The sequence below is a fragment of the Gossypium hirsutum genome, chromosome D04 (genome assembly GCF_007990345.1).
Source record: "Gossypium hirsutum isolate 1008001.06 chromosome D04, Gossypium_hirsutum_v2.1, whole genome shotgun sequence".
In the NCBI taxonomy this organism is placed as follows: Eukaryota; Viridiplantae; Streptophyta; class Magnoliopsida; order Malvales; family Malvaceae; genus Gossypium; species Gossypium hirsutum.
This window is the reverse complement of record NC_053440.1, coordinates 7,232,655-7,258,692: the sequence shown is the minus strand read 5'-3', so window position 1 is coordinate 7,258,692 and position 26,038 is coordinate 7,232,655. Positions and strand designations below refer to the sequence as shown.

Sequence of the window (26,038 nt, the reverse complement as noted above, 5' to 3'; positions counted from 1 at the left end):
GCTATATATATATAAGGATAAATCTAAAAAAAAAGGGGTTGGAAATTACCTGTTAACGGCACCGATGAAGCCTTCTTCTATTCCGGGCTAATCGGAGTTGAACAGGTGAAGGCGAGGGGGCTCTCGAGCGGCCTGTTGCTGGAACGGCACAAAATGGAGGGTTTAGGGATGTTTAGGTTTTTTTTTATGTTTAATACATGTCATTAAAACGGCACCGTTTGGGCCTTGCTTTGATGGCACCAAAACGGTGTCGTACTGGTCGTTTAAATGCCCGTGCCCGATGACCCGGTCCAACTGCGGCTAGATCCGCGTGTTTGGTAGGGGGAGGGGAAATTGCGCGACGAGTCCCTCTTGTTTTGTGGCGTTTCGGTTTGATTTTCTTCTTTTTAATTTGAATCGCGTATTTTATTTTGTTTTCAATTTGATCCATAGTTATGCGACGCCGTTTTCTGTGCTAAGTTCTGCTTATTTATATTTTGCGTTTAATTGCTAATTTAGTCGCGTAACGTTAGGTCAGATTTCAATTTAGTCCGTGTTGGTTTTATTTGCCTTTTTATTTATTTTTAATATTAGATTTTGAATATATTTAGTCCTATTTTGACATATATAAAAAAATTTTAGCATTATTTTAATATTTAGCTTTTGATAATATTTGTTTTTTTATATTTTATTATTATAGTTTAAAATATAATAAGTTATTATTTTATATTGTTGATTTTATTATTTAAATTCATCATACAATAGTTTTTCCATTATATTTTTTAAGAAAATGTTAATATTTTACCATTTAATTTATCATTCATCAATACATTTTTTTTGACGATTTGTTATATCTTATATATATGTTTTGATGTTTTACCTTCGTTTTAAAATTTATCATTTTAATATATTATATATCGCATATTTACATAATATTTTTTTCATATAATACTATTCTTCATATACACATAAATTATTAAATATTTTAAAAAAATCATATTTGTTAATATTATGATATTAGATATTATAAAGATTATGGATTTCAAGTATTCTTAATATGTTTGTGTCTGTATTTTAAATCGATTTTACTTAGATGTGATTTATTTTTTAAAAAAACTTACTTATGTATGTAGCTTTTCTTTTATATATGTATGGTGTATTTATATGGGTATGTTGTATGCTATTTATGTGAAATTAATGAATGTATGTCATGTGTTACAAGTTCATTTCAAATATTGTTATCTAATGTTGTTATCATTTTTATGTCAAGTTTATTTTAAGTTCATGTATAGTATAGGTTTGCTGCCCTTATGTATGTTGCATTGTTTATTTGTATTTTATTGATTCTTCGTAACTCATTAGTATTGATTTTAGTTTGTAAATTAGCTTTTCCCAATGTACAATGTTATTTCATTATCCATTCAAAATGTTACAAATGTCAAAATCAATTTATTCAAAAAATCTTCAAAATACTCGAAGTTTGGAATTCTCGAGAGAATTGAGCCCTAACGTATTGGGTTCCAATTTTCCTCGTCGAATCTAAATAATCGAAAATTTTCAAACATACAAATTTCAAATAAAAAAACCATTCTGGGAATTCGACACGTGGTGTCCTAACGCATTTGATATGACATGTTATTTTTTCGAAATGAGGATTTTTCTAACAAATAAAAACAAAGACAATGTTTGATATTTAGGAATTTTGTGAAATCGAATCCTAACTTACTGGGTTTTGATTTTCTCATTTGACCCAAATAATCCGATATCCTTCTCAAAATGCATAGGTTTTAAAAGTCAAAGGATAAATTTAATTTCAAAGATTTAAAATATTGCACTCTAACTTACTGAGTGTGACGATTTATTTTTTTGAAATAAATAAATCTCATCGTCCAATTTATTTTACTCAAAAGGATCGTATTTTAAAATCTTTTCAAAGTTTCGACATTAAGACATTAAACAATCGATTTGGTACCAATTTTGAGCGTTACGAGGGTGCTAACCCTTCCTCGTGCGTAACCGACTCCCGAACCTGTTTTCTCGAAATTCGCAGACCAAAATCATTTTCAAGGTGAGCCGATCACACCGCAATAAATGATCGGTGGCGACTCCCATTTCCATTTTCAAAATCGATACCCATTTTTTCCAAATTTCAAAAAATGGTTTTGACAATAGATACTAAATTTTATTAAAAATTAAAATATAAAAATTAAATTTCAAATATAAGCATAATAAAGAATCAAATTTAAAATTTAACTATTTTCAAAAATATTAAAAAGAAAGAACGCTATACTTAGGGGTCAACAAAAGAAACTTCCTTTTATGGATAATTATATGCTAAAAATTAAATCTTAAATTTAGAAATAATACAATTATTAAATTTTAAAATTAATTATTTTTTATAATGTTAAAAAAAAACACCATACCCACGTGTAAATAAAAGGAAGGTCTAAAACCTTCCTTATATATATTTATATGGATATGGAAAGAAAGAGCAAATGCAAGGGAAGGAGAAAATGGGTCTAATTCTGCTTCAAGTCCCTGTATTTTTTTAACATTTAAAACTTAGTTATTTTATTTTTAATTTCAAGATTTAATTCATCTATTTAATCTGATTTAACAGCTAAAGTCTAATTCGCTTTTGTTAAATTTGAATTGAGTTAAATTTAACAACAAAATATTAACAAAGGAATTAATTATTTTATTTTAGATTAAGTGATATATTTGAAAAGATTATTTACATGTCCACTTACATGCTTAGTTTAGGGTTCAAATTTGATTGTTTGTCAATATTTTTTTTTAATAATTATTGAATCGAGTTCAAATTTAAGATATAAATATTTGACTAGATTCTCGAACCGAATATTAAAACAAATGACTTATTAATTTATAGTTAATTGAATGACTCATATTCGAATATTGACGAATTTAAAACCGAGCAACTCATAAATAACTTAACTCATTTACTCTAATCGATCAAGTAATTCGATATATCCAAAAGAATTTTGATAGAATCGTTTATTAAAAAAATTAAAAGCATAGTAGAAACATAATGAAAAATAGAGAAGAGAACTCAATTGCCCAAAGAAGATTCAACATTTGTCTAGAGAAGAGAACTGAATTACAGATAGTTTGGCTAAATCAATTCGCACGAGAAGCCTCGGTTTAAGATTGTTTGAGTATCTTCCTTTGTTGATAAATCTGTAGTAATACAACAAAAAAACATATTGATACCTATATATATATCAATATTAGAACAAAAACATGTCCACGATATTGTAAAAATGTTGCACTAAAGCTTCAAGGGACGGGAATTTTCTTGATGTCCTCTTCCTTAGCATACCAATCAGGTATCAGCTTTGATCCAAAAATTGAAATATCCTTGAATGATTTCCTGATTGTAATCTCAGTAACCTCCATTACCTTTGCAATATCTGCATTCAATGATCCAAATAAGAGTTATCTATTGAAAATACGAATATTTGAAGAAGAATAAAAAAGAGTCTGGATTAATGGACCTTTAACCGGAGCTGTTTCTTTGTCATGGCTAAGCTGGATTACCATGTAAATAATGGCAGCCAAAACTGTTTTTGGACTCCTCCTTATGTCAAGATATTCTGTTCTTTCAACAGCTTCTTTGACTGCTTTAATGGCTTGATTTCCCAGTCCGAGATTCGAACACAATCGTTCGATGAGGTCGCCGGGCTGCACCTTCCAGGTCTCCACTTCCAGCTGTTTCTTTATCGATTCGGCGGTTCGATTAATGCTCTTCCTCGACACTCCGTCCGCCGCCTTAGCGATTTCGCTCAACGTCCGAGAAGATCCGCTTTCTTTACAAGCAATGAAAAAGCAAGCCGCGACAATGGAATTTAGGCTTCGTCCTCTACACGTTCTATAATCATCGACTATGTTGTATATCTCAGCAGCTCTTTCTTTGAGCTCTTTCGTCAACCTTAACCTGTCCCCCATAACTGCAAGCAGTTTCAAGCTTTTCTTCAATGGAGTCTTGACGTTCTTTTGATCTTTGGAGTTTAAGCTCGGACCCCAAGTCGACATATCGATTTCGAAAAGTGGGTATTCAAATTCATCGTAATTTTCATCAGAATCTGAGAAGATTGGCAAGTCGGGAATTTCATCAAACGGGCTGATTTCAAGAACCGAGCCGCATCGAGAACATAAATTATAGCCAGCCCTATGATCAATAATAGTTTCAGTGTCTATTTCACAGGTTGAACAGAAGCTGGAAGCCATAGTTGGAGCTTTGTAATGTATTGATGGTGGAAGAACACAGTATTGGGATGTATTTATAGTGAACAAACAAACAAAAAATGAGTGAAGAATGAAAGCAAAATATTGTCTGATTCCTATAAGGAAAGTAGGTTTTAGAAGGCATGAGGGTCTGAGAAAATCCAACTCCAGAAAAATTAATTAATTCGAATCTACCATACCGGAAATAAATTAGATATCTATAATTATAATTAATTATCTTACCATTTTTAATGAATAATTCCACCTTAGCATTGATAAATCACAGTACGGATTTTATAAATCCAGCTACTTGTACACTTTTTTTTTTCAATAGTTTTTCAATTTAACCCTACATAAAAAAATGCCGAATCAAATCGAATCGAACCGATCGATTAATCGAATAAAAGCTAAATGATTTATTTGATTCATACTAGATAATATTAATCGATCGAAACAATGATATAATTTGTTGGACTGAAAATTAGAGGTTTGACCGACACAACCTCTAATATTTTTAAAATATTTTTCACAGCCACATTCTTTTTCTGCCGGGCATGAAAGAGGCATAGTTCGAGAATAAGGAAAAAGATGGTACGATAATGATATTTAAGTGCAAATATCGAGGTATTACTTTTTAAAAATAATTGCATGAACTAGCTGAATTAAGTTTAAACCTGATAATCAATATGCTTGTGTTAATTTATTCTTGCCATAATCATGTTTAAGATGTTATAAATTTAGCTAAGAAATCTTGCTAAAAATGGAGGTTCTATGGTATCGGCTGCCTAAATTCACGTCTTTTACCTTATGTAAATCATGTTAGAAGTATTCTGATTTAAGTTATATTTGATTTTGTTCTTTACGATAATTTGAATATATGATCTTTGTAATTTTCAATTATAAATTTATATAAATTTTATTATCTTAAACATTCTTATTATATTTTTAGGATAACATGAACTTTGATTTAATTTGTAATTTTATACATAAATTTTGATTTTGTGCAATTATACACGTGAAATTTTGATTTGGTTTAAATATACGCATAAAACTTTAAATTTGATTCAATTATATGTATTTATTGCATTTAAAGAAATAAATACATCCACTTATTTTATATTGGATAAATATAATTATTTTTGTATGCAATATATAAATAAAAAAAATAATGTTATATCAATAATTGTGCTAGTAATTTGTGAGAATTGGATCAAATCGACATTTTATGTATAAGATTGCACAAAATCACAGTTCATGCATAAAATTGCATGTTAGATTAAACATTCATATATGATTTTAAGATTTATCCTTATATCTATACTATTCCCTAATTGAGTTGGTGTCACGAGTCAACCGGGTACCAACTCGGTTAGAGAAATTACGAAAATATCATTGTGTAATTACAATAAGCTATATTATTTGAGGATATTTTAATTTTTTTTTTATTTTAACAAAAACTAATAAAAATATGCATATGGTGATATTTAAACACACATCAATTAGATTAATAAAACTTTAAATTTACAACTCAAGTCTCAACCAAAACTTCATTTTAATATTTTTTATATGTTTTTATTAATACTGTTGTTGATAAACAATTGTGCTCATTTAGTGTTCTTAATCTAATGTATTTATGTGTTTAAATTTAATTTTTCTCACAATTTAATCTAATTTTTTTATTTTAATATCGTACATATTTCATTTGTTTATTATTAATTAATTTCAAACCATACATTTTATTATTTAGTATATATTATCTTTAAACACATATCTATAATCTGATTTCCATATGCATACGCGTAATAAATTTTTTTAATTTTGTTTAAATTTATCCTACTGAAATCGTGTAATATCCAAAATTATTAAATACATCTAATCCCAGGGATTTAATTACTAACTGTTAGTGCTTATTCTAGCTATTTAACCTTGATTTTCAATATCTATAATCAATCTGTACCTAAAAATATATATACACAATAAGCTAAATACTATCTTTTAATAAATAAATCACTTGGAGATTTAAATAATAATTATTCTTAAAGCTTTAAATATCCAGAAAAAAAATTTATAACAAGAATGTTTGTGATCAATTGATAATATACATATATATATGATATTGGGGTTGATCAAGGTGGTGGTTCACACTGTAAATGGTGCGAAAAGCAACTAAAAATGGAGGTTTGAAATATAAGAAAATGTTTGTGTTACAAGTAGAGGGGTGTTTCTTCTATTTTGTGTCACCATGCTTTTAGTGTTGGGAGAAGATATTTATGGAGGAAGACGAACTAGGTACGGATTCTAGCCATTAACATCCTATTCCATAGGTGCAAAGGGTAAAGTGGCAAGTAGTCAGCTAGAAGCATTGCCAGAGTCGACATGAGGAAACTAAATGGAGTGTCATTAGGTTTAGGGAGGTGTTGGATTGAATGGTACTAACACTATATTTTCTTTATACATTTTCTGGGGATTGCATTAGTCCCCCTTATGTGATATGGTGAGACGAGACTAAGACTAAATTCCTGGCAAGACTATAAGGTTGAGATTTGCCAAATTCTGTATTCAGGTATAGGCATTAAATTTTAACAAAAATGATTTTTTGTGATTGATATAACAAAAATTATCTCTAAAATAATTCAATGATCAATTGAGCCATTAATAAAAAGAAAACCCAATTGAAACGTAATTGAAAATAATAAGCAATCAATTATGCTCTTGAATCACACACTTTCGTAAAAGCTCTTGGCATAGTTAACTTTGTGCTAACCAAACAGATAATGTGGTGGATGATTTAGCAAATTAATGACATGACAATTGATACGGTGAATTGATGATGTGGCACATTGTAAATTTTTTAATATTTTTAAATTTAACGTTCATAATAAATCTAGGCACATGAATGTTTCATATATCTAAATTCATTATTAAGTTTGTTTTAGTAACAAATAATAATATAAAAATTTGATATTTTAGAAAAGCTTCTATTATTTTTTTTAAAAAAACTTCAATTTTATTCAACAGATATAGAAAATTTTGACAAACACGAATAGAAATATTGATTGAAAATTTTAAATTTATCAATTTCTAATTCCATCCATCTTATAGGAAGTATTTAATTTTGAAAATAGATTATTCTAATCCCACAAAATTCCATTTCATATTCATTTGTTTATTTTTATCTATCTCCATATACACATATATATCTAATGCCACACACTTCATATGTTTCTAGCGATTCACATGGCATCATCAAATGATACAAGTCTTGGATAACTACAATGCACTAGAACGCATTTGTTGACGATCCTTTACTCTGACAACATCTAGAGTTCCTCGAGCAATGTGATATCTCTAATTGGGTAAATCCTTAACCCGTCCCCCTCTTACTAAGACTATAGAATGTTCTTGTGAATTATGGCCAATACTAGGTATATAAGCAGTGATTTCAAACCCAGATGTTAATCGGACTTTGGCAATTTTACGTAAGGCAGAGTTTGGTTTTTTGGGGGTGATAGTGAAAAAGTTGACAGATAAGTCACCCTTACTACCACTCTACAGAACTGTACATGAGATTTTCACCTCATACGACTCTTCGTTCAATTCTTTCAAAGTCATTGGGTTCTTTTCCTCGTTCGAGAATCTCCTCCCTTCTTCTACTCTGTCCCGAAGAGTAACTAAGACAAATTCAATCACGTTTTCATGTTCCAATTGAACACTTTCCGTTTTTTATTATATCATTATTTTCACGATTTATATTTTATTACTTTACTAAAATGGAATAGACTTGTAATAAAATGAAATAAAATAGAGGTTTAATAAAATGAAAGGAGTATAAAAAGCAATTGGGGCGGGTTGAATAAATCCGTAGACATGTAATTGTATTCTATTGTTTGATTGAGTAAAATAATGTTACAGAACAAGTAAGGAATAACTTAAAAATAATAAATTTACCCTTAAATTAAAAACAACATTTTATTTATATTATTAATATAAAATAAAATCACACATTATTATTAAATAATATGCAAAGAATATCTATATATAGAAAATGCAAAATTTACTCTTAATTTAAAATAATATTTTAATAAAAATGAAATTATAATAATACTTAATAACATTAAACAAAATAGTTATAAATAATCTATTTATAATATATTAAAAATTTTGAAAAATATATAAAAATTATAAATAACAATTAAATTTTTGATAATTTAAAATATATGTAATAGTTTATTTAAAAAATATATGTATTTATTTTCAATCTTCACTCTCTCCTCTAGTTCTTCTCAAAGCCACCATTTTTTTTTAGTTTTCGATGGTCCTCACCAAAAATATCCTCTACATCTCATCTTTTATCTTTTTCAGTTTGTTTTTTCCCTTGAAAACATAAGAAAGATGAGATTTTCACCTTAAAATGTAGATTCTCACTCCTTCATCTTTCTTTCTTTTTCTTTCGTAATTGTGTTACTACGCTGTTCGTTTTTCTACTTATGGATATTGTTTGATATGTTGTTATAAGAAATGATAAAAAAAATCTTAATGAGATAGGAGAAAAAGTAGAAATATCTTATTATCAAAAGAGAGTTTGTGCATGATTAAGAAAAACCCGCAAACCCTTGTTGGTGTATGAATTAATCAATGTAAGGTTGTTTTATTTCTGTTTCAATAAGATTGAGTATATAGGACCAAATTGTTTTCCATCTTTGTAAGGTTGTTAGACGTGGATTTTATTTTGTTTTTGATTCCATTTGTATAGCTATATATAAGCTAGTACTTTGATTTCAACAAATGAAGTGTGAATTTCAATAAAAGTCTCTTCTCAACACCTCGAGAAGGGAACTTGAGGTGTTGGAGATGAAGAAAGGAGAATCGATCAAAGAGTATTTTGCTAAAGTGATGGTTGTAGCAAATTAGATGTAGAGTAACGGAGAGACCATGCCTGACTCTATGATCGTAGAGAATATTTTAAGGACCTTGACAGAACGATTCACCTATGTGGTGGTATCCATCGAAAAGGAAAAATATACGCGTACTATGTCGATTGATGAGTTACAAAGTTCCTTGTCTGTACGTGAACAAAAGTTTAAGAGGATGGATAGAGAAGAAGGTCAGGCTTTAAAAGTTGTTGTAAGAGATGAAAGGCTTGGAGGTAGATGACATGTGCATATAGAGGACATAGAAGAGGTAGAGGAAGATCATTTGACAAAGCTCTGGTGGAGTGCTATAAATGCCACAAATTGGGGCATTTCCAGTATGAATGTCCAAGATGGGAGAGTAAAGGCAACTTTGTGGAACTGGGTGAACAGGAAGAGCTGCTTTTAATGTCATTTGTGGAGATACAAGATTCAAAATAAGATAGTGTGTGGTTCCTTGATTTGGGATGTTTGAATCATACGTGTGGAAACAAGAAATGGTTTTCACATATTGATCAAAGTTTTCGACACATAGTCAAACTCGGAAATGATACAAAAATGGCAGTTATGGGAAAATGAAGTGTAATATTGGAGATTGGAGGTATCAAACAGATATTTTCTAAAGTTTATTTTGTTCTAGGACTAAAGAATAATTTGCTTAGCATGGGACAATTCCAGGAGAAAGGAATTGATATTCTGATTCAGGGAGAAGAGTGCAAGTTATATCATCTACAAAGAGGGCTCATGGTGACAATGAGAATGCCCAGCAATCGAATGTTGTGCTTCCAGCAATTGTTTTACCAAGCACATACTTGAAGCCACTTATTTCATCATGCTTTCAAACTATTACAGAAGATGTTTCTCACCTATGGCATTGCAGGTTCAGTCATTTGAACTACAAAAGTTTGCGAACAATGCAGTCCTAGAAGTTAGTTCGTGACTTACCAACAATCACTATTCCAAACAAAGTTTGTACTCACTGTCTGGTTGGAAAGCAACATAGGGAGGAGATGTCAAAGAAGAGTTCATGAAGAGCATCAAGAAAGTTGTAGCTGGTTCATTTTGATATTTGTGGACCTATTAGACCAGTCTCAATAAGCGAGAAAAGGTATTTACTCAGCTTTATTGATGATTTCAGTTGTAAGGTTTGGGTTTATTACTTATGTGAAAAATCGGAGACATTTGGATTATTTCAAAATTTTAAAAAATATGTTGAGAAGGAAAGTGGTGAGCTTCTAGCATGTTTACGCAAAGATATGGGTGGAGAGTTCACCTTGTTGAAAAGTCAAAAATGGTGGGAGGTGCAATTGGCACCGAAAGAAAAAAAATAGTTGGCAAGTTGTTTAAAGTTGAAAGGGATAATTGCAATTTTGGTCCCTAATTTTTTAGGCCATTTGCAAGTTAGTCCCTGAACTTCAACTATAAATAGGCCTAACCATTTCTCATTTCAACCATCCCAACCAATCTTTATCTCTTAGTTTTCTCTCTTCTCCCATTTGAGAATTCTTAAGGAATTCTATTTGTTTGTAATACTTTGAAGATAGTAAAGTTATCATCTGGTGTTAGTGCCCGAGGACGTAGGTATAATTTACCGAACCTCGTTAAAACTCTTGTGTTTTTTCTTGTCCTATTTTTCTTTCAATATTTGAGGGTATAATAGTAGTATTTAATTGTGCTATTAAATTACTATAGAAGGGATATTCTGTCTAAGGAAAGACTTGGTATTTAAGAGATCCATGTGATCTACCTCTCTTTCCTGGGAATTAAACTTTGTGTGATTTTTTAGTACAATAATTTACACGCTTCCGACCCTATTGGAACAACAAGTGGTATCAGAGCTGAAGGTTAATCGTAGTATGCTCTGTGGTTGCAGTTTAAACTGATCTTCCACATCAGAAAAGATTTCCTTAGGTATATTGAAAGATTATGGAGAAAACGGTCGGTGTAGGAGCTTCAACATCGTCCATGTGGATAAGACCGACAATTGCAAATGCAAGATTGGCCGTGGAGATCTTTAATGGCACGGGCCATTTTGGTATGTGGCAAAGTGAGGTTCTAGATGCCCTTTTTCAGCAGGGTCTAGACATTGCCATTGATGAAGAGAAACCAGATGATGTACAGGAGAAAGATTGGAAGGCGATCAATCGGTTGGCATGTGGCACAATTTGATCATGCCTTTCTCGAGAGCAGAGGTATGCTTTTGCAAAGGAGACTTCTGCAAATAAGTTGTGGGTGGCACTTGAAGAAAATTTTTTGAAGAAAAACAGTCAAAATAAGCTCCACTTGAAGAAAAGACTGTTTCGCTTCACATACGTCCCAAGTACCACAATGAATGATCACATCACCAAATTTAATCAGTTAGTCACTGATTTGCTGAATATGGATGAGACATTCAAAGATGAAGATTTGGCTTTGATGCTGTTGGGGTCACTTCCTGAGGAGTTTGAGTTCCTAGAAACTACTCTACTTCATGGCAGGAGTGATATATCTCTGAGCGAAGTCTGTGCGGCCTTATACAGTTATGAACAGAGAAAGAAGGACAAACAGAAAAACTCAATCAGAGATACAGAAGCTTTAGTAGTTCGAGGTCGTTCATACACTCGGAAGAAAACTCAAAAGGGGAGATCAAAGTCAAAGTCTAGTCGGGAAAGATGAATGTGCTTTTTGTCATGAGAAAGGCCACTGGAAGAAAAATTGTCCAAAGCTGAAGAATAAGGGAAAAGCTACTGTAGATGCTTGTGTTGCTAAGCATGATACTAGTGACTCTGAACTATCACTGGTTGCATCATCATCGTCGTTCCATTCAGATGAGTGGATATTGGATTCGGGTTGTACCTATCATATGTCCCCTAACCGGGAGTGGTTCTCTGATTTAGTAGAACTAAATGGAGGAGTTGTTTATATGGGCAATGACAATGCCTGTAAAACTGTTGGGATAGGTTCAATCCAATTAAAGAATCAAGATGGATCAACCAGAGTTCTGACTGATGTTCGGTACGTGCCCAGTTTGAAGAAAAATCTCATCTCATTGGGAGCCTTGGAATCCAATGGTTCAGTTGTTACTATGAGAGATGGGATTTTGAAAGTGACATCTGGCGCACTTGTGATATTGAAGGGCATCAGGAAAAATAACTTGTATTACTACCAAGGTAGTACAGTTATTGAAGCAGTCGCTACAGCTTCCGGTAACAAAGAATTGGACTCAATGCAGTTGTGGCATATGAAGTTGGGACATGCCAGCGAAAAATCCTTGCAAATTCTGGCAAAGCAAGGATTGTTGAAAGGTGCAAAGGCTTGCAAATTAAAATTTTGTGAGCATTGTGTTCTAGGAAAGCAAAAGAGAGTGAAATTCGGTACTGCTATCCATAATACAAAAGGTATTTTGGAATATGTTCACTCAGATGTGTGGGGGCCTTCCAAGACACCTTCATTGGGAGGAAAACACTACTTTGTTACTTTTGTTGATGACTTTTCCAGAAGAGTTTGGGTGTATACCATGAGAACTAAGGATGAAGTGCTTAGAGTTTTTTCTTAAATGGAAAACTATGATCGAAAACCAGACTGGCAAGAAAATCAAGCGGCTTAGGACGGACAATGGAGGGGAATATAAAAGTGATCCGTTCTTCGATGTGTGCCAAGAGTATGGTATTGTTCGACACTTCACAGTTAGGGATACACCACAACAGAATGGAGTGGCAGAGCGTATGAATCGAACATTGCTGGAGAAAGTTCGATGTATGTTGTCCAATACTGGGTTGGGCAAGCAATTTTGGGCTGAGGCTGTGACATACGCTGGCCATCTTATTAATCGTTTGCCATCATCTGCATTAGAAAGAAAAACTCCTATGGAGGTATGGTCTGGAAAACCGGCTACAGATTATGATTCCTTACATGTGTTTGGATCCACTGCATATTACCATGTGAATGAGTCAAAGTTAGATCCGAGGGCAAAGAAAGCTCTCTTTATGGGAATCACTTCTGGAGTGAAGGGATTTCGTCTTTGGTGCTTAAGCACAAAGAAAATGATCTGTAGCAGAGATGTTATCTTTGATGAATCTGCCACATTGAAAAATGTAGCAGATAAAGATATTCAGACGAGCAATACTCCACAGCAGGTGGAGTGTACTCCAAAACAGGTGGAGTTTGAGCAGATGGGGATTTGCCCAGTTAATAAGTCTAATTCTCCAGCCACAATGGAGGAATTAGAGGTTGAAGAGGTTCTGACCCAATAACCACTAAGTACACCAGAACCAGTTGCAGTTGCAAGGCCACGGAGAGAAATTCGTAAACCTGCTCGATTTACTGATATGGTGGCCTACGCCCTTCCCGTTGTTGATGATATTCCTATCACTTATCAAGAAGCAATGCAAAGCTTAGAAAGTGATAAATGGAAAAGCGCCATGGATGAAGAAATGCAGTCTCTCCGGAAGAACAATACTTGGGAGTTGGCGCAATTACCGAAAGGTAAAAGGGCAATCGGATGCAAGTGGGTATTCGCAAAGAAAGATGGATCTCCTAGCAAGAAAGATATTCGCTACAAGGCAAGATTGGTAGCTAAAGGCTACGCTCAGAAGGAGGGAATTGACTACAATGATGTATTTTCCCCTGTTGTGAAGCATTCCTCCATTAGAATTTTGTTGGCCTTGGTAGCACAGTTGAATTTGGAGCTAGCTCAACTTGATGTTAAGACGGCTTTCTTGCATGGTGAGTTAGAAGAGGAGATCTATATGACTCAGCCAGAAGGATACACAAATGCTGGTGGTAGAAATTGGGTTTGTAAGCTTAACAAATCGCTATATGGATTGAAGCAATCCCCGAGGCAGTGGTACAAGCGATTTGATAGCTTTATGAGAAGGCAGAAGTACACAAGAAGCAAATATGACAATTGTGTATATTTGCAGAAGCTGCATGACGGATCTTTCATTTATCTACTCTTGTATGTTGATGATATGTTAATCGCTTCGAAGAGCTAAAATGAGATAGATAAGCTGAAGGCTCAGTTGAATCAAGAGTTCGAGATGAAAGATCTAGGTGAGGCCAAGAAGATTCTCGGCATGGAGATAAGTAGAGATAGATAGAGAGGCAAGCTTTGTTTGAATCAGAAGCAATATCTGAAAAAGGTATTACAATGTTTTGGTGTAAATGAAAACACAAAACATGTAAGTACCTCACTTGCTTCTCATTTGAAACTTAGTGCTCAATTATCTCCGAAACTGAAGAAGAAAGAGAATATATGGCAAAAGTCCCATATGCTAATGCAGTTGGGAGTTTGATGTATGCGATGGTGTGTACGAGGCCTGACATTTCACAAGCTGTTGGAGTTGTGAGCAGGTATATGCATGATCCTGGAAAAGGACATTGGCAAGCTGTGAAATGGATTCTACGGTATCTTCGAAAAACCGTAAATGTTGGTTTAATTTTTGAACAAGATGAAGCACTTGGTCAGTTTGTAGTTGGATATGTTGATTCCGACTTTGCTGGTGATTTAGATAAACGTCGTTCAACTACGGGGTATCTGTTTACTCTTGCGAAAGCCCCAGTGAGTTGGAAGTCTACCTTACAGTCTACAGTAGCTGTGTCTACTACAGAGGCAGAATATATGGCAGTTACAGAAGCTGTTAAGGAGGCTATTTGGCTTAATGGATTGTTGAAAGACTTAGGAGTTGTTCAAAGTCACATAAGTTTATATTGTGACAGTCAGAGCGCTATTCATTTAGCGAAAAATCAAGTCTATCATTCAAGAACCAAGCATATCGACGTAAGATATCACTTTGTGCGGGAAGTCTTTGAAAAAGGAAAAATTCTACTTGAGAAGATTCCGACAGCAGATAATCCCGCAGATATGATGACCAAGGTGGTAACAACAATCAAGTTTAATCATTGTTTGAACTTGATTAACATCCTGAGAATTTGAGCACCTTTAGGTGTATGGCGCTCGAGAGCGCATTTGGAGGCACTACAAAAGATAGCTTTATCGAATTTGGGGAGTTGAAGGAAGTATGTGAAGATGTGATTATCCTAATCAAATCTTCAAGGTGGAGATTGTTGAAAAGTCAAAAATGGTGGGAGGTGCAATTGGCACCGAAAGAAAAAAAATAGTTGGCAAGTTGTTTAAAGTTGAAAGGGATAATTGCAATTTTGGTCCCTAATTTTTTAGGCCATTTGCAAGTTAGTCCCTGAACTTCAACTATAAATAGGCCTAACCATTTCTCATTTCAACCATCCCAACCAATCTTTCTCTCTTAGTTTTCTCTCTTCTCCCATTTGAGAATTCTTAAGGAATTCTATTTGTTTGTAATACTTTGAAGATAGTAAAGTTATCATCTGGTGTTAGTGCCCGAGGACGTAGGTATAATTTACCGAACCTCGTTAAAACTCTTGTGTTCTTTCTTGTCCTATTTTTCTTTCAATATTTGAGGGTATAATAGTAGTATTTAATTGTGCTATTAAATTACTATAGAAGGGATATTCTGTCTAAGGAAAGACTTGGTATTTAAGAGATCCATGTGATCCACCTCTCTTTCCTGGGAATTGAACTTTGTGTGATTTTTTAGTACAATAATTTACACGCTTCCGACCCTATTGGAACAACACACCTCTCATGAATTTAATAATTTTTTTGGAGAATATTATTTGTAGACAGCTAACTGCAGCCTACACCCCGCAACAAAATGGGGTAGTAGAGAGGAGGAATCAAACCATTATGAATTCAGTACAAAGTATGTTGTTTGAGAAAAGGGTTCCAAGGGAATTCTGGCCAGAAGCAGTTCAATGGAGTACCCATGTGATGAATAGAAACTTGATAGTAGTCGTGAATGGAAAAACACCAGAGGAGGTATGGAGCAATGTTACACCATCTGTGGTCTATTTTCTGAGTATTTGGGTGTGTTGCTCATGTACACATACCTGAACAAAGAAGCACAAAGTTAGATTACAAGAGCTATAGTTGTGTTTTTTTTTGTGTGAGCAATGGTCCAAGGCTTACCAGTTGTATGATCCAGTCTCTAAACATATTGTGATAAGCCGCGATGTTGTATTTAAAGAAGATAGATGCTGGGATTAGAGTTAAAATTCAGAGGAAAAAAATAGAAAGCTAGAATGGGGAGATAATATTTTTGAGGATAGTGATAATTGTTTTGAAGATGATGCAGGTGAAGAAGAACCAAATATGGAGGAAGAAGTTTAAACTTCTCCAAATGGATCACCACCGAGTCTGAACACATCACTCGTGGTTTAAGGGAGGACTAGAGGAGCTCCGGAGTGGCAAAAAGATTAAGTGAGTGGCCCAGGATTAGGCCTTTCTGATGAAAATGAAGAAGGAAACAACTTGGTTCTATAGACCACGCTAGACCCAATCACTTTTGAAGAGGCTGCTGGAAGTGAAAAATGGCTTGAAGCTATGGAACTTGATATTCAAGCCATTGAGAAAAATGGAACATGGGAATTGGTGGAATTGCCAGCTGGTGCAAAGAAGATCAGAGTAAAATGGGTGTTTTAAACCAAGTTAAATGAACTTGGTAAGGTTGAAAAACACAAAGCATGCTTGGTGGCGAAGGGATATGCTTAGAAATAATAAGTTGATTACAATGAAATTTTTGCATTGGTTGCGAAATGGGATACAATCTGAATGGTGATTGCAATGGCTGCACAGAAAGGTTGGAGAATTTATCAACTTGATGTTAAAAGTGATTTCCTTCATGGAGAGTTGGTGAAGGAGGTTTTTGTTCATCAACCACGTGGCTTTGAAAAAGAAGGGGAATAGCATAAAGTCTACAGGTTGAAGAAGGCATTGTATGGTCTTAAACAACCCCAAGAGCATAGTATAGTAAAAGCTTGTTCATTGTCGAACGGAGGAACAAACAGCAGACATCATGACCAATACATTGAAGCTGGAGAGTTTTGAGAAGCTTAGAAAGAAACTGGGAATGTGTGAAGCAATAGAAGTAAACTGACTGCAAGTATGCAGAACAGTCTAGGGAGGAATTGTTTGAATTAGTCAATGTCAGGTTTTTTTTTATTTCTATTTCAATAAGACCTAGTATATGGTACTTTGATTTCAATAAATGAAGTGTGAGTTTCATCTACTTAGGCTTAGGTTGGATGGGCGGTATGTTTAGCTTTGGTGAGGTTAAAAGCAGTGGTGGCAGTGAGATTAATTACTGTAGCGGCCGGTGAGATTGGATACTATAGCGGTGAGATTAGAAACAATGGTGGAGTGTGTGTTTGAATTCTAACGTAGCTATAGCGGTGATGTGAGAATAAGAAATGACTATTAAAGACATCATATTAGAATTAATATATAATAAAAGTTTTTTAAATTATTTTACTTTTTTAAAATTATTAAAATATGTGAATTTATAATTTCATTTAATAAAATATTAAGATGTATCTTCTAATATTTTAATAAATTATATAATTAATTTAAATTATTTATTAATATTTTTTAAAAAAAGTTGTTTTTACATATATTAATATACATATTAATAATTTTTCTATTAAGCACCTTTCTCTTTAAATTTTCTATTAATATACATATTAATATACATATATGATTTATTTTTACATATATTAAGCACCTTTCTCTTTAAATTTTCTATTTGTACCTACCACAACCAGTATAGAGAAAGGAATTTGGAATCTCAAATTCCTTGATTTCAAAGGAATACGAATTTTCTGGGGAAAAACCAAAAAAGAGAATTATATATATTTTTCTCTACTTTGTTGAATCTGTATTCTGCCAATATCCAGAAGTCAAATTAACTGGATAAAGATCAGCAACAGATGTAGAAGAATTCGTTCATGGCCCATCAGCTAACATACTCTTTGTTTGGCTAATATCTGTATCATCTTCTTTAAGTTTCCGGTGCACCTTTGTTACAGAGAAAGGGCATAAGTTGCAGAAGATCGGTAGTGGCAGAAGTTGAAAATGGTTGAAAAGTCCACAAATTGAAAAGTCCACAAAAGTCCACTACCACAACCAAACATGGTTGAAAATGACAGAAGTTGCAGCAGCAGCAGAAGCTTGAAGAAGGAGATGAATGACTTACTTGGAGTTTTGTGAAGTGAACTGGTTGCACAAATTGAAGAAGGAGAAGCACGGTAGGAGGAGAAAATATATGGAGAGTTAAAGTAAGGGTATTTTTGGAGAGTTAAAGTACTAATAGCTCACTGCACCTCCATTGCTGTTGAAATCACAAGCTGCTTTTCAACTGAGCAATGTGGTGGAGATGCAATCTCACTGCACTGACTTGCTGAACCAAACAGCATAACAGTGAGATTAGCACCATTTTTTCCTCTCAATTGCACTTCACTAGCTGTAAAAGCCAAACCAAAGAAAGCCTTAGAAAACCTGAGTTTGTTCCTTTCAGTTGGAAGAAAGGCTATTTTAGAACTAGAAATAAGATTTCGTGGGGGGCAAATTTTTTTTTTTTGGAAAAATTCTTGGATTAGAATAATAGAAAAATAAAGGGTTTACAAAATTTCAACCATATGAAACGGCAACACAGTAACCAACATAAAAAATAAATAAATTAAACCATTCACTATTTCCCGTAAATAACCCAGTCAATAATAAAGGAGTTGCCCCATCCCTCTATTAAGGCATTTGAAACAACAAAACTAGGGGATACTGCAGAAAATAAAATGTCTCTTTACAGGTAAAAAATTTGAGACTTCCTTATCTCTTCATCTTTCCCAAGCCTCAGACACTAAGAGAAGCCTGATCTATTCGCCGATTGTCCATCTCCGTCGCTGCTATTGTATATGAAGGCACCCTCTCCAACAGATAAGTATTTTCCTCCCTTCGCAAACCCTCTTTAGCAAGAATGTGGGCCAGTTCATTTTCATTTCTTATTACATGCCTAAACATACATCCAACAAAATCTTCACTGGTTTTCTTTGCGTTGATTATATAGGCACTCAACACTGATCTTTTAATCACTCGTGCATGTAGCTTTTTTATCATCGAAAGATTATCTCCTTCAATCACGACCTTACTGAGACCCAGATCTAACCCCATCTGAACTGCCTAGACACATGCTATCATTAATAATTATTCTTGAACCCATTATCTTACCATCTGTATTACGGGCAACTAACCCTGAACAAGATTTGTTTGATCTGGAAAGGTAAGCCGCATCAAAGTTAATCTTGTACTAGGAGGGTTCAAGTGGTCTCCGCCTTTCCAAACCAACTCGCCTCTCCAAAGTTAGTCTTTTACATACGATTGATGGCTCCCATCATGAATTATTTTATTTCTATCAAATTTATATTAGCATTTTCGACTACATTTTTTTACTATTAAATTTCATATATAATTATTCAATAATTAAGGTATATATATTTATGGTTTGAAATATGAATAAAATTAAAGGGGTTGGTGTTTTTTTGGGGAGGTTTAAGGAGGGCAAAATTTAAATATTTTGGAGGGTTTAATGTAATAAAGTTGATGTTAAAGGGGATGCTATGTAAATTTCTAAAAAGTTAAGGAAGGCAGTGGCCCCACCTACCCCTTATCCCCAATGTATAGGCGAAGCCAGAAAATTTTTTTGGGTCAGAATTAAATTGTATATTTTTACAATAGTAAAAATGTAATTTCACCATTTTAATAAACTATATCTTTACAATTTTTAAAGGATTAAATCAAATTTTTATTTTTTTGAGTCAAAGTGCAATTTTACTATTGACACCATTTTTTTTTGTAAAACGGGGTCGACTTGGATTTTGAAAATGAAAATGAATATGAGAGTCGCCACCAATCTTTTTTGATAAGGTGTGATCGGGCCACCTCAAAAAGTAGTTGTTTTTAATAAACGATTTGATTTTATTAAAATAATGATTTTGGTCCACGAAATTCAGAAAAATAAGTTCGGGAGTCGGTTAAGTACGATGAAGGGTTAGCACCCTCGTAACGCTCAAAATTTGGTACCTAATTGATTAATTAGTGTCTTAGTGTCGAAGATTGAAAATTTTGAATAATTTTAAAAATACGATCCTAAATATTTTTCGAATGATATGGGTTGGAATTTAGGATTCTCTTGTTCCGAAAGAATATCACATCCAGCACGTTAGGATACGATACTTTAAACTCTCGAAACCAAGATCACCTTATGGTTTCCAAAACCCATACTTTGAAATTTTAAGAGGGTATTTGGCTATTTGGTCAAACGAGAAATCGAAACCCAGCACGTTAGGGCACGTTTTCTCAAATTTTCAAACGCAAAATATTACCTTATTTAGAAAAATTTTCCTTTTGATATATGGTGTTAATATGCATAACGGAATAACAAATATGATAATATAAGTAAAAATAATACGAACAACAATAAAATTAAGATAAATAAATAAAAGAGACAAATCAATTATATAATAACAAGTAAATAAATTAATAGAATTAAAACGTTTTTAAAATAATAATGGGCATGTAAATAAATAAATAATAACAATAAAGAAAATAAATAAAATTATAAAATGTAAAAATATATATGTACGTATATATATAACAAAGTTTGAAATTAAAATAAATAATAATAATAAGTAAATAATAATAATATTAATAAAAAAAATAGTGAATTAATCCAAAATTTAAAAATTATAAAAAAGATATAAGTAAATAAATAAAAATATATGAGAAAACCAAAATATCTTTAAACCTGATACATAAATATAAATAGAAATATATAAATAATAGCAATAATAATAGTAATAATAATAACATTAATTAATTAAAAAAATAACAAGTATAAAGGACTAAATCGAACAAAAAGACGGAAATTTGGGGTGGATTCGAAATAAATAAAAAAGAAATTGACTAATTTGAACGCGCGAATAAAAAGGAGGGATTAAAAGGGAAATTTTCCTTTCTCTTCCAAAACAGCGTCGTTCAAATAAGGGCCAAATTGTAAGCGCAACAATTTACGGGGTAAAATTAAGAAAATAAAAAAACTTAATTAAAAAAACCATTAAAAACGGAAGGGCTAAAGGTGCAATTAGCGCTTTCGTCGAAAACACGCGAATCCTCCAGGTGGGTCGGGTTGAAATCTAGGTTAAGGGCAAAACGACGCCGTTTTGGGGATTAAGGACGTCAGCCAAAACAACGTTGTTTTGTTTGGGCTATTTAAGCAAAAAAAAATTCAAAAAATTCATTTCTCTCATTCTCTAAAAAAAAACCATATTTCTCTCTCAAAACCTCTCTTCTCCCCATAAATCGGCCAGTGGTTCGACCACTGGCAGCCGGCGCCGGCGCTGCCGTACACAGCGACTGGGAGCAAAAATAATTCCCCCTTTTGCTCCCCGATGTACGTTCGGCGACGACGATAAACGGTAAAAAAACCTCTTTTCCTTTATTTTCGTATATATTTTTTTAAAATAAAAATAAAAATAAAAATAAATAGAGAAAAAAATAAAAATAAAAATAAAAAGAAACCCTTAAATCGAAATCGGCAATCACCTTTTTTTCTGTTTTTATTTCTTTTTCTTCAAAATTTCGTAGAAAGTTACAAAGGAGATCTAGCCCTTCTTTTATATTCGATTTGAACATTTTACAATTATTTTAAACTGTCATTTTTCTTTTCCATCTGTTGCTTCTGCTACTGTTGCGTGTTTTTAGGTCTTGACGAAACAGGTGGGTAGGTGGGCATGTGGCTGCGGCGGTGGCAGAGCAAGTGGACGACCCTAGGTGTGACGTACCTAGGGTTAGGGTTACTGTTTTTTGCTGAAAATGGGTTGGGGTGTTTTGGCTGCTGGGTTTTTTAATTTTTTGGGCCTGTTATTTGTGTTTGTTGGGTTAGGTCTAGTTGGTTTAGGTTTTGGGTATTGGGTTAGTTGGGTAGGTTTAGGTAGGTTTGGGTTTTAGGCCTGTAATGGATTATTCGGGTATTGGGTAGGTTTTGGGCCCCGGGGCAAAATTGGGCTCGTATATTTACTATTATTAATTTAAAATTTTATAAATTATAAAAGGTCTAAATGAATTTTTTTTCATTTTATGGGGACCAAGGGCCCTACCAACCCCCTGGGCTTCGCCACTGGGGTCGAAGGGAGGGGGTGGCGGGGCTATCCTCTAAAATGGAAAATTGCTTCTTCAGGCTCTCAAAATTTTATAAAATTTTAAGTTAAAATATGATAAATTATAGTTTCCCTAAAAAAGTATTAAAATTTTAATGTAGGCCTTTTGAAAAACATAAAAATAAAGGTCAATAGCAGGATGAAATTGCATTTTAAATTTTATAAAAGTATATAACTTATTAGAGGCAGAGTCAGTTAACAGTTATGTGGTAACTCCAGAAAAAATCCTAGAATAAAGAATAATAAATTCAACGATAAAAATCAACAAAAGAAATGAAACAGTGGACTCTACCAAATAATGGTTGCATTTGAATGGTTAATACATTCAACCCAACATGTCGTGAAGTATCTGATATTAGACTTGTCCATGGGCAAGTCCGCTCAAAAAGTGGAAGGGTTTGGACAAAAATATAAGCTCGAAAAATGAACTTGAGTAAGGTTTTCTGGGCTCAGGCTTGGCCCGACTTTGCAAAAAAAAAAAAAACTTATTGTTTTGCCACTATTTTGTTGCCATTTCACTATTATGTTGATACTATTTTGTTGTTATTGTTTGGACATTGTATAACTCTTATTTTATTGTTAATTTTGCTATTATTTTAGAAGCATTTACTTATTAAGTTACACCTATTTAGTATTATTTAAGTATAAAGATTTTTAAAAATATTTTTAATTTATTGAAAAATATTTATTTTAATATTTTTAATATTTTTGATATATTATATTATTATTTGGATCCGTCTTAAGCAAAAGTTTAAACTCATTTTTTAAATCGGCCTATCAATTGGGCGTAGAACTTTTTATCAATTTCCCACGAATTCATGCAAGAAAAAAATATTTTATTCTGTACCAAAATCTTACCCAATTAAACTCCCAAAAAAGAGAAAATACACGAACGCAAAAGATAACTAGTTGGAAGAAAGTGAGTTCGAAAATGTGGAAGAACAGAGAGGCGAGTTGAGCGTGATTAGTGAGTTTTGGATTCCAAATTTCCGAGGGAAAGAGAAACCCATACTAGTAAAATTTCCTTTTTTTTTATAAAGTATCAGTTTTTTTTAATTATAAAAAAATTGTAAAATTACTAAGAAAAATGCACTCTTGACAAAATAGATGCTCAAATATATTCTGGTCGTGAAAAAAACAAAAAAAAATCTTACACATTATCTGTCATGTCATCAAAGTGGCTAGCACAAAGTTAACAACGTCAAAAGCTATTAAGAGCTTAATTGATTACTTATTTTCAATTAAGAATTCAATTAATTATTAAATTATTCTATAAGATTTTTTATTATACTAAGTTTTTTTAAAAAAATATTTTGAATAACAAAACCTATAATCTTTAAAAAAGTTTAATAAATGGATAATGAATGTTAACAAAATGATGTAAACTGATAAAATTTTAATGTTATGACATAATACGAATTTCGATTGAGTTTTAGTTTAATTGATATTATTATTGCAACAGTAAAGAGGATGTAACTTTGAGCACGAAATAAGCATGTTTCTTTTCTTAAAATAACATGATTTACGCTAAATAAATAAACTTGATGCTGAGAGTGTCGGAAGAGTCTTGCATTGATTGGTCAATCTAATAAATAATTGAAATTTTATTTTATTTATATATATTTTTATTGTATTTAAAATATTTATAATTAAACTTATTTTCAAAATATTCATTTTAATAAATGAACCAATCAGTTTAAATTGATTAAACCGAAGTTGGAAGTCCATATGTTGGTTCTTTTCGATAGAACATACATTGGTTCCTTATTTGATTCTTACATTTGTTCATAGAAAATGGAGAATTAAAAACAAGTAAAATAGTGCATAAAGTGAAGTGAAAACATGTCTATGATTTCATCCATTCAATGAAGTTGTTGAAAATCCTGTTGGAGCTACCATTTTCGCTAACACTGTTCATCACCGATCCCTTGAGTTGTAGTGCTTTAGCTTTGAATCTTTCATCATCTACCAATTGCTCAACCTTACCCTTAATCTCTTCTCTTGTAATGATCCCTCTTTCATCTCTGTTGAAGCTTAATCCAATCTTCCAAATGTCACAAATGTAGGTTTCGTTAATGAACTGATCAGCAAAGTAGGGCCAGCAAAGGAAAGGGATCCCATTGCTGAGACCTTCAACAGTGGAGTTCCAACCACAGTGGCTAATGAAGCAAGCAATGGATGGATGAGCTAGAACGGCTCGTTGGGGTGCCCATCCCACCATTTTCCCTCGACCTGCAACTCTCGCTTTGAACCCTATAGGGTAAAGTTCATCAGATGGAGTCCCGTCAGTGGTATCTGGTCTAACAACCCATAGAAATGGCCTGTTTGAGAGTTCCAGACCGAGAGCCAGTTCTTGGAACTGGATTGGGTCAAAAACCGTGAAGCTACCAAATGCTACATATATGACTGAGCCTGGAGGCTGTTGGTCGAGCCATTTCAAACAGGTTGCATCCTCAGGCCAAAAACTTCCGGTCAAGGGTCCAAGCTGGTTGGTTGCTGAGAGTGGACCAATGGGTAGGATCTCAGGGATTAAGCTAAGTGCTCCTGGTTCAAGGTCGAAAGTTGTGTTGCAGATTAGCCACTCAACATTTTTAACAGCTTTGTTGTTTCTCATAGCAAACTCGAATATAGTCTTTTGTGCGGTGAAATCACCAAGACAAACCCACAAAAAGTTGTTAGGGTGCATTGCAGGTGTGTTTGGGTACAGTTGAATCATATTTTCTCCATTGATTGGAGTTCCTGCAAAATAAAAAATTTCAAACAATGTTGGTCAATGAATCAAATATCTCAGGAATGAATCAATAACTTGATTGTTATATATATTCACCATGTTTATCAATGACTTGATCATCAAGCAACTTATCGGTGCTAAAAAGCAAGGCCAAAAGCATGGCGGAAGCAGGCCAGAAAGCAACTCCAGGTATTTCAAACTCTGCAGCAATGTCAAGTGCCCATCCCATGTTCACATCAGCTATGACACAACTGATCTTATTATCTTCAGATCCATTAATCTTCTTCACCAGCTTCTTCAGCTCCAAGGGCATCACTTTGCTGATTCCATCGGTTAACTTCCCTAATTGCTTCCTATCCTCATCGGGTTCCATGCCGTCGGGGATCGAAACCAGACGAATTGAGCCCTCTCCATCAACCTTGTTGCCGAATGCATCCTTCACTCTCTTGTGATTGAAATCCGTGTTGACAAAGGTGATTTTGAATCCATGGCTAACCATGTTATGAGAGAGCTCCATTAGAGGAATTACATGGCCTTGTGCTGGATATGGTATTGCTAGAATATGAGGATTGCCCATTTTCTGCTTTCTAATTCTCTCTATACAAGACTTTGGACTAAAGATTATGTTGGTTTTATAGAGAGATTTTGGTGATCCCCAATAACCGTATCGGAAATGTTAGTTTTTGTTTTCTTTTGGTTGGAGATTATCTCAAATAGGGTGTTGGATATACACTCAACAGGGGTTGTGTAATTTATAAATATATATCAATATCAAATTATCCTTTGGTTAAAATGTTAAAAACATATTGAATTTCACGATTTTTTAGGTTTAAATTTCATTGGATAAACTATGTAGGTAGTCACTCAAATTTCATTAGTTTTTATTTAATTTGGGTATCGAAAATAAAAAAAAAATTCATTTTAAGCACTACTATTACCAACCATTTTCGTTTTAGTCATCCACCAGTAACTTGAGGTTAGACAATGTTATTTTATACTCATTTTAATCATTCAACTTTAGTAAAATTTTATTTGAGCTACTCATTTTTCTTTTTTTTTTAGAATTAACTTTATTTTTTTTAGGAAAAATCCTGAGAGATTTTACTATAAT

General features: G+C 33.0%; 2 protein-coding genes across 2 annotated transcripts; both read right to left on the bottom strand.

Moving 5' to 3' along the window:
• Positions 1 to 3,061: 3,061 nt before the first annotated feature.
• LOC107934335 (transcription initiation factor IIB) lies at positions 3,062 to 4,234 on the bottom strand. The gene is made up of 2 exons (XM_041091849.1): positions 3,495 to 4,234; positions 3,062 to 3,410 (listed from the first exon to the last, which is right to left on the bottom strand). The coding sequence occupies exons 1-2, from the start codon at positions 4,225 to 4,227 to the stop codon at positions 3,277 to 3,279; spliced, it is 867 nt and encodes a 288-aa protein (XP_040947783.1). The 5' UTR covers positions 4,228 to 4,234; the 3' UTR covers positions 3,062 to 3,276.
• Positions 4,235 to 23,897: 19,663 nt separating this feature from the next.
• Positions 23,898 to 25,657, bottom strand: LOC107959763 (UDP-glycosyltransferase 83A1). The gene is made up of 2 exons (XM_016895900.2): positions 25,024 to 25,657; positions 23,898 to 24,935 (listed from the first exon to the last, which is right to left on the bottom strand). The coding sequence occupies exons 1-2, from the start codon at positions 25,502 to 25,504 to the stop codon at positions 24,043 to 24,045; spliced, it is 1,374 nt and encodes a 457-aa protein (XP_016751389.2). The 5' UTR covers positions 25,505 to 25,657; the 3' UTR covers positions 23,898 to 24,042.
• Positions 25,658 to 26,038: the final 381 nt, after the last annotated feature.

Coding starts and splice junctions, on each gene's coding strand:
- LOC107959763 (XM_016895900.2), bottom strand. CDS start 25,504: ATGGGCAATCCTCATATTCTAGCAATACCATATCCAGCACAAGGCCAT. Junction 24,936..25,023: donor TCAAGTCATTGATAAACATG/GTGAATATATAT, acceptor TTTATTTTGCAG/GAACTCCAATCAATGGAGAA.
- LOC107934335 (XM_041091849.1), bottom strand. CDS start 4,227: ATGGCTTCCAGCTTCTGTTCAACCTGTGAAATAGACACTGAAACTATT. Junction 3,411..3,494: donor AGAAACAGCTCCGGTTAAAG/GTCCATTAATCC, acceptor CATTGAATGCAG/ATATTGCAAAGGTAATGGAG.